At 44.6% G+C, this 8162-nt stretch overlaps 1 protein-coding gene across 1 annotated transcript; it reads right to left on the bottom strand.

Moving 5' to 3' along the window:
- Nucleotides 1–931: 931 nt before the first annotated feature.
- LOC112267318 (extracellular calcium-sensing receptor) lies at nt 932–4462 on the bottom strand. Its single transcript, XM_042296620.1, has 8 exons — nt 4172–4462; nt 4021–4107; nt 3463–3729; nt 2828–3205; nt 2454–2681; nt 2126–2249; nt 1545–2020; nt 932–1440 (listed from the first exon to the last, which is right to left on the bottom strand). Exons 1-8 carry the CDS (start codon nt 4460–4462, stop codon nt 1012–1014), a joined length of 2280 nt encoding a protein of 759 aa, XP_042152554.1. The 3' UTR covers nt 932–1011.
- Nucleotides 4463–8162: the final 3700 nt, after the last annotated feature.

Here is an 8162-nt window from a genome sequence, read left to right as displayed (position 1 = left end):
CACCAACTCATTCAAGGGTTTTCTTCATTTCTATTATTTTCTGTAGAGTAATAATAATGACATCAAATCTATGAAATAACATGGATTCATGTAGTAATCAAAAAATTGTTAAACAAATCCAAAAATAATTTATATTTTAGATTCTTCAAAGTAGCTTGCCTTGATGACAGCTTTGCACACTCTTGGCATTCTCTCATCTAGCTTCACCTGGAATGCTTTTCCTACAGTCTTGAAGTAGTTCCCACATATGCTGAGCACTTGTTGGCTGCTTGAGCTGTGTTGGGTCATTGTCCTGTTGAAGAACGAATGATAGTCCCACTAAGCGCAAACCAGATGGGATGGTGTATTGCTGCAGATGCTGTGGTAGTCATGCTGGTTAAGTGTGCCTTGAATTTAAAAAAAAATCACAGACAGTGTCACCAGCAAAGCACGCCCACATCATCACACCTCCTCCTCCATGCTTCATGGTGGTAACCATAGATGTGGAGATCATCCATTCACTTACTCTGCATCTCACAAAGACAGTTGGAACCAAAAATCTCAAATTTGGACTCATCAGACCAAAGGACATATTTCCACCGGTCTAATGTCAATTGCTCGTATTTCTTGGCCAAAGTAAGTCTCTTTTTATTATTGGTGTCCTTAAGTAGTTGTTCCTTTGCTGAAAATTAATTCCACAAATGAACTTTTAACAAGGCACAATTGTTAATTGAAATGCATTCCAGGTGACTACCTCATGAAGCTGGTTGAGAGAATTCCAGTGTGTGCTACGTTGTCATCAAGAAAAAGGGTGGCTACTTTGAAGAATCTCAAATGTAAAATATATTTTGATTTGTTTAACACGTTTTTGGTTACTACGTGATTCCATACGTGTTATTTCATAGTTTTGATGTCTTCACTATTATTCTACAATGTAGAATGAGAAGGTGTGTCCAAACATCTGACTGGTACTGTATGTAATAACTTTAAATCTCAACTTTGATCATTTCTGGTTTTCCTGTTGTTTCCCTGTCATCCCTTTCTTAGTGTTTTCTTAGTGTTCCTCTCTGGTCTCAGTAAGATGATGTAACATTTAGGGACAAAGATGCACAGCAGCAGTCCAAAACTAGAGGCTAAGATGGCAAATATCTCCACAGCTACAGTGTACTTCCCAGGAGAGCTGACGTAGGCAGGGACGAAGGAGATCCATACAGCACAGAAGATCAGCATGCTGAAGGTGATGAGCTTGGCCTCGTTGAAGGTGTCAGGGAGTTTGCGTCCCAGGAAGGCTAAGAGGAGACAGAGAGAGGCCAGCAAGCCGATGTAGCCCAGCACCAAATAGAACCCTGGGGGCCAGGGCTCCTTACACTCCAGCACTACCATGCCAGTCAGACCCTGGTATGAAGAGTTCCTGAACGGGATGGAAGGAGCCATGGAGAGCCAGCCAGCACAGAGACACACCTAGGGGAAGGAGTGGAACAAAAAGTATCATGTGGCTGACCAACATGACAAACATCAAAAGATTATTTAGTAGGACTACTGTTTAATGAGTTCAACGGTTCTACCTGAGGTGCGGTGGAGCAGAGAATCAGTGTCCTCTGCTGGGAAGGTCCAAACAGTTTCATCAGAGCACTGGAGCCTGGTACAGTGGCCCTGAAGGCCAGCAGCACTACTATGGTCTTGACCAGGAGGCAGGAGAGGCAGAGCACAAAGCTAACCCCAAACGCTGCCTGGCGTAACCCACACGACCACGCAGAGGGACGCCCAATGAACAGCAGCGAGCACAAGAAGCAAAGCTTGAGTGACAGAAGAAGCAGGAAGCTCAGCTCTGAGTTGTTGGCCTTGACAACGGGCGTGGCCTGGAAACGGTGGAAGATAGCTGTGATGGTGGTTGTCGAGACAACACCCAGCAGGGAGAGTGACACCAGGATGATTCCCATGGTGTCATAGAAGGACAGGAAGTCTTCTATCCCAGCGACACACTTCACCCTGTCTCTGTCTGACCAGTAGAACTCAGGACATCTAGTGCAGTCTATAGAACCTGCATGGGAGGACACAATGCGCACACACATTGGTCTACATGAAAGTATATAGAAATAAGAGCACTACTTTCAAATCGTGGTGCGTTGTGTCACCGTGTGTGTACCTGTCTGGTTGCTGATCGCCCCAGCTGCACAGGGCAGGCAGTCGAAGCAGCAGGGAGGCTCTCCTGGACGACGGGCCTGTCTGCTGCCTGGAGGGCAGGGGGCACTGCACAGAGACACTGGCACCTGGGGAGAGATACAGGGCACAGTCACACACATAGGTCTTCCACTGTGCCTCTTAAATACTGCATAGGAGAGAACACTCTGATTCCACACAAAGGCCCCTCATTTACTTTAGTTCTAGTTAAGTCTTATTTGTGGAAAGTTGCATTTTTTTTTGCTTAAATGGAAACTACTCCATTCCACACCTCAGCTTCCAGTACAACCCACCTGTGATTGCCCTCCTATCCACACGATGGCGCTTTCGTCAATCTGCAATTGTTGGCTGAGGGGGGCAGAGCCGTCATAGCTTCCCACCTTCTGGAACTTGATATCTCCACTGCTGACCTTCTGCCAGTTAATAATGTCATAGAGGGGAACTGGCTCCCCGTTGGCATCAAAATGCACCTTTTCCCCAAACTGATTGGTGAAATTCACCCTCTTCAGGTGGTGTAAGAGCTGGAGGAAACCAGAGGGTGAGGGGAGGAGATAATGTCTTAAAAACATGTCACGTAGAAGGATTATTAAATATTACTGGAAATATATTAATAAATAATCATACTTACTTACTCTCTCTCTCACACACACACACACACACACCCTACCTGTCTGGGTGTAAAATATGTGCTGGTGTTACACTTCTCCTGAGCTTCTCCGTGTCCTGTAGGGTCACACTGTAGCAGCTGGTGTAGTGCGTGGGCTATAGCATACACTGCCTTATACACGTTATAGGAGATCCTGACCCGAGACACGTCAGAGTAGCTGCTCTCTGTGTCTCTCAGGTCTTCTGAACCAGTACATATATCAGTCAGCCAAGAACTCTTTGAGCTGCTGCCCGCCCCAAAATCCAACTTGCAGCCAAACAGTTCCTCCCAGAACATATTGATGTACTCAGACCCCGGTGTGGGCGAAGGCCTGACCTTCAGCAGGAAGTCCCCCAGGCCAGGGATACTGACTCCTGGGAAGGAGAAGCCCAGGGTGCCCTGTAGCAGTGGGTGGAACTGAGGGGAGGTGAGCAGGCTGGCCGTAACCCAGGCCTCGCTGGCAACCCACTGGAATCCTGTAATGTTTCTCTCTGCCAGCTGAGAACGAGGAATTATACCGTTGGTACGTTGCTTATCCACGTTCTCAGAGAGTTTCTACATTGTTTTATTTAGCACAATAAAACTAGAAGAAAGGAAGATAAATTAATCCAAATCAAGTAAATACCTGACAGAATATTTTAAAGAGAAGAACTCACCTCAGAGAGAAACTCCAGCAGCTGGCCCTCTGTAGCGAAGGCTACCACCACGCGAGCCCTGGAGCTCTGCAGGGTGTCGGCCATGGCACGTAGCCCAGCTGGGGAGGGTGAATTGGGGATGGTAAGGTGGAACGCCAGGCAGCCTCCCTGGTCCTTCAGCTGCTGGGTAAAGGCCTGGATGCCATAGCGACTGTAGTCGTCCGAGGTGCCCAGGATGCCAACCCAGCGCCAGCCGAAGTGGCTCACCAACTGGACTAAACCCCGAACCTAGGATGAGATAAAGAAGGATTAGACAGAGAGCATGGCATAAGAGAAATTATGGTGGGACATTTTCAGAGCAGCAAAAGCAATGTTTTGAGAGAAACATTTACCATAAACCTCATTGTAATCTGGCACCGTGATTAAATTTGATATTTTTTCTTTAGCAATTTGCATTATAAGGAGGTGATTATTTAACTGGAATTTAGTAAACTGAGCAATACATGAAGACATAAAAGTCCACTTAACACATTGCTTTTGCACTACTTATATCTAAAACTTTCTCATCGTCCTTCACACCTGGAACAGGTCACTGGGCACAGTCCGCAGGAACGAGGGGTAGGAGAGTTTATCTGTCAGACAGGTACAGGTCGCAAAGTAGCTCACCTGTGGAGAGAACAATATATTATACATGTTAAACTATCTATCTCTGTCTCTGTCTCTCTCTCACCAGTGGGATATTGAAGGGGCCTAGGGTGTGAGCCACAGCCCCTGTAGGGGTGGAGGAGGCTAGACCGACAACAGCAGGTACAGGGGCTCCAGCCAGGCACCCAGGCATCCTCTCCTCCACCCCCTTCTCTATGTGCTCCTCAGTCCTCTTCCCAGTGACCACGGAGAGCGCCCCTCTCAGGCTGGTGTGGACGTGGTCACAGCTGTCCAAGATTCTGTAGCCTAGCCTCACACCTGGCAGTAAGGTTGAGTTACGGTTAATCTCATCCACCGTAAACACCATGGTCATCATCCAACGGAAGGCTCTGTGGTCAAAACTACACAGAGAGGCAGGCAGAGAGAGACAGAGAGAGACAGACAGGGAAAGGGCGACAGAGAGGGAGACAGAGAGAGAGAGAGAGAGAGAGATACAGAGAGAGAGATGGAGAGGTAGAATGAGAGGGAGAAAGAGAGAGGGGCAGAGAGCGAGGCAGAGAGTGAGGCAGAGAGCGAGGCAGAAAGGGAGAGAGACAGAGACAGAGAGAGAGGCAGAGAGGGAGAGAGGGAGACAGAGTGAGAAAGGTTAAGAACAGCAGGAAGACTGTTTGAAAATATATTAATTCCGTGCTCTCGGCTAGATAAAAAATGTTCTCAACAGGAGAAAAGAACATCCCGCCGTAACAATCCTCTAATGTACCAAGCAGAACCCTTGCTTCACTCACCCGTTGCACTGTGTGTGTTGGGGCTTTGTCCTGTAGCTGTGCTCTGGCTCTAGGGCCAGGTAGTGGAGAGGGAACAGACCACCTATCACTACGTCCCCCTCAGACTGCAGCTCAGGCAGCTCACTGTCACCCAGACTCACACACCCTAGACCCAGACCAGCCCCAACCCTGGATCTGGACCCACCAGCTGTAGCCAGAGAGGTGGGGTAGAGCACCAGGAGGCTGAGCAGAACCCACAGATGTGTTCTGTTGGCTGCCTGACACAGTGTCAGGACCCAGAAGATACATATCCTGCTAGTTGTCTGTGGAGGTGCCTGCCGCAGTGTCCACTGTTGCTCCATGACGATGGGAGATGGAACAGATGATGCAAATTGGGATATCCCAAAAGACTGTTACCGCAATGTGGATAAAGCCAAGGACAACTTACCTGGCTGGCATGTAGACTGAGAGTGGGTGAGAGAGTGACACTATATATAGTTTATGTTAGAGAGGAGGGCTCCCTGTGATGTGTGTCAGATAGGTAGACGACCCGCCTTATGAAGGTAATCACATCTGCATCACTGGTTAAATCAGATGATTGACAGCAGGCGAGGCCAATCCGTGGGACACACACAGAACCAAAGAGCAGTGCTTGATGACTATCACACTCCAATAGAAGCCCTCATTGTGATGACACAAAATGCTGAACTGCAGGAAAGTACCAAGTCGTGTAATATCAGACTGCATGGAGACCACTAAACAGATAAGAGCTGAGAAGATACAGATTCACATTCATATCATTTAACACTCTGCAGTTTTTACTATTTCTACATTCCGTAAATGTACATTGTACAATGCAATGAAAGTAATCTCTCTGTAGTGAGATGGAGAGGGAGAGTTGCAGAGAGTCCGTGTTGTGAAAGGCAGACAGAGTAGACAGACTGAGCGCTGTCAGGGGAAAGGGCATTCAGCAGCATTGCTTCCACTAGATATCAGAGAGATAATCAGTGGGAAAAAACACACATGGGGGTGAGCACACACACGCGTGTGTTTCTGTGTGTGTGTGTGTGTGTGTGTGTGTGTGTGTGTGTGTGTGTGTGTGTGTGTGTGTGTCTGTGTGTGTGTGTGTCACAGAGAAGCTCAATTGAGATGTGTGAGGCTTTGTGTCCAGATATGTTCCCTGCAGGTGCAGATATGGATGGAGAGTGAGAGGGAGAGGGACAGTGAGAGGAAGAGATAGAGGGAGAGGGACAGGGACAGGAAGAGGGACAAGGAGAGGGACAGGGAGAGGGAGAGGAAGAGGGACAGTAAGAGGGAGAGGAAGATGAAGAGGGACAGGTACAGTGAGAGGGAGAGGAAGATGGACAGTGAGAGGGAGAGGAAGAGGGAGAAAAACAACTGTGACTGACACCTACAGGACACAGGGTGAAATAGTTTGGAGTTCATCAATATTTATGTCTCTGACACTCTCGTGTCTCATCACCAACCTGCAACCTCTGACCCCTTGCCACCCCTGCCACATGTCAAACATTTACGTTAACCTACAGTTTCACAGAGACCACTATAAAACAGAGGTAGAGCGAGAGAGAGAGATAGAGAGGAGAGAGAAAGAGAGAAAGAGAGAGAGAGAAAGAGAGAGAGAGAAAGGCCCCAGAACAGCCACACAATTAGACCCAACCAAATCATGAGAAAACAAAAAGATTATTTTTTATTTTTTGAAATTTTATTTCACCTTTATTTAACCAGGTAGGCTAGTTGAGAACAAGTTCTCATTTGCAACTGCGGCCTGGCCAAGATAAAGCATAGCAGTGTGAACAGACAACACAGTTACACATGGAGTAAACAATTAACAAGTCAATAACACAGTAGAAAAAAAAGAGAGTCTATATACATTGTGTGCAAAAGGCATGAGGAGGTAGGCGAATAATTACAATTTTGCAGAAATAGAAGACAGGCTATGTGCACACTGCCCACTAAATGAGGTGGAAACTGAGCTTCACTTCCTAACCTCCTGCGAAATGTATGACCATGTTAGAGACACATATTTCCCTCAGATTACACAGATCCACATATAATTTGAAAACAAATCACATATTGATAAACTCCCATATCTAGTAAGTGAAATACCAAATACTGTGTGCCATCATAGCAGCAAGATTTGTGACCTGTTGCAACAAGAACGGGTAACCAGTGAAGAACAAACACTGTTGTAAATACAACCCATATTTATGTTTATTTATTTTCCCTTTTGTACTTTAACTAGTTACATATGGTTAAAACACTGTATAAAGACATGGTATGACATTTATAGTTACATATGGTTAAAACACTGTATAAAGACATGGTATGACATTTATAGTTACATATGGTTAAAACACTGTATAAAGACATGGTATGACATTTATAGTTACATATGGTTAAAACACTGTATAAAGACATGGTATGACATTTATAGTTACATATGGTTAAAACACTGTATAAAGACATGGTATGACATTTATAGTTACATATGGTTAAAACACTGTATAAAGACATGGTATGACATTTATAGTTACATATGGTTAAAACACTGTATAAAGACATGGTATGACATTTATAGTTACATATGGTTAAAACACTGTATAAAGACATGACATTTATAGTTACATATGGTTAAAACACTGTATAAAGACATGGTATGACATTTATAGTTACATATGGTTAAAACACTGTATAAAGACATGGTATGACATTTATAGTTACATATGGTTAAAACACTGTATAAAGACATGGTATGACATTTATAGTTACATATGGTTAAAACACTGTATAAAGACATGGTATGACATTTATAGTTACATATGGTTAAAACACTGTATAAAGACATGGTATGACATTTATAGTTACATATGGTTAAAACACTGTATAAAGACATGGTATGACATTTATAGTTACATATGGTTAAAACACTGTATAAAGACATGGTATGACATTTATAGTTACATATGGTTAAAACACTGTATAAAGACATGGTATGACATTTATAGTTACATATGGTTAAAACACTGTATAAAGACATGGTATGACATTTGAAATGTCTCCATTCCTTTGAAACTTTTGTGAGTGTGATGTTTTTCATTTTCTTATTATATTTCACTTTTGTTTCTTGTATATTCATCTTGCTTTGGCAATGTTTCCCATGCCAATAAAGCCCTTTGAATTGAACTGAGAGAGGTAGAGACGAAGGACAGCCATAAGGGTCTAGATATATATATATACTTAAAGGCCCATTCACAACCACTCCACAGAGCTGCATAGGATTGTGTGTTGAGA

Source organism: Oncorhynchus tshawytscha, linkage group LG14 (genome assembly GCF_018296145.1).
Source record: "Oncorhynchus tshawytscha isolate Ot180627B linkage group LG14, Otsh_v2.0, whole genome shotgun sequence".
NCBI lineage: Eukaryota > Metazoa > Chordata > Actinopteri > Salmoniformes > Salmonidae > Oncorhynchus > Oncorhynchus tshawytscha.
This window is presented reverse-complemented; position numbering and strand designations above follow the sequence as displayed.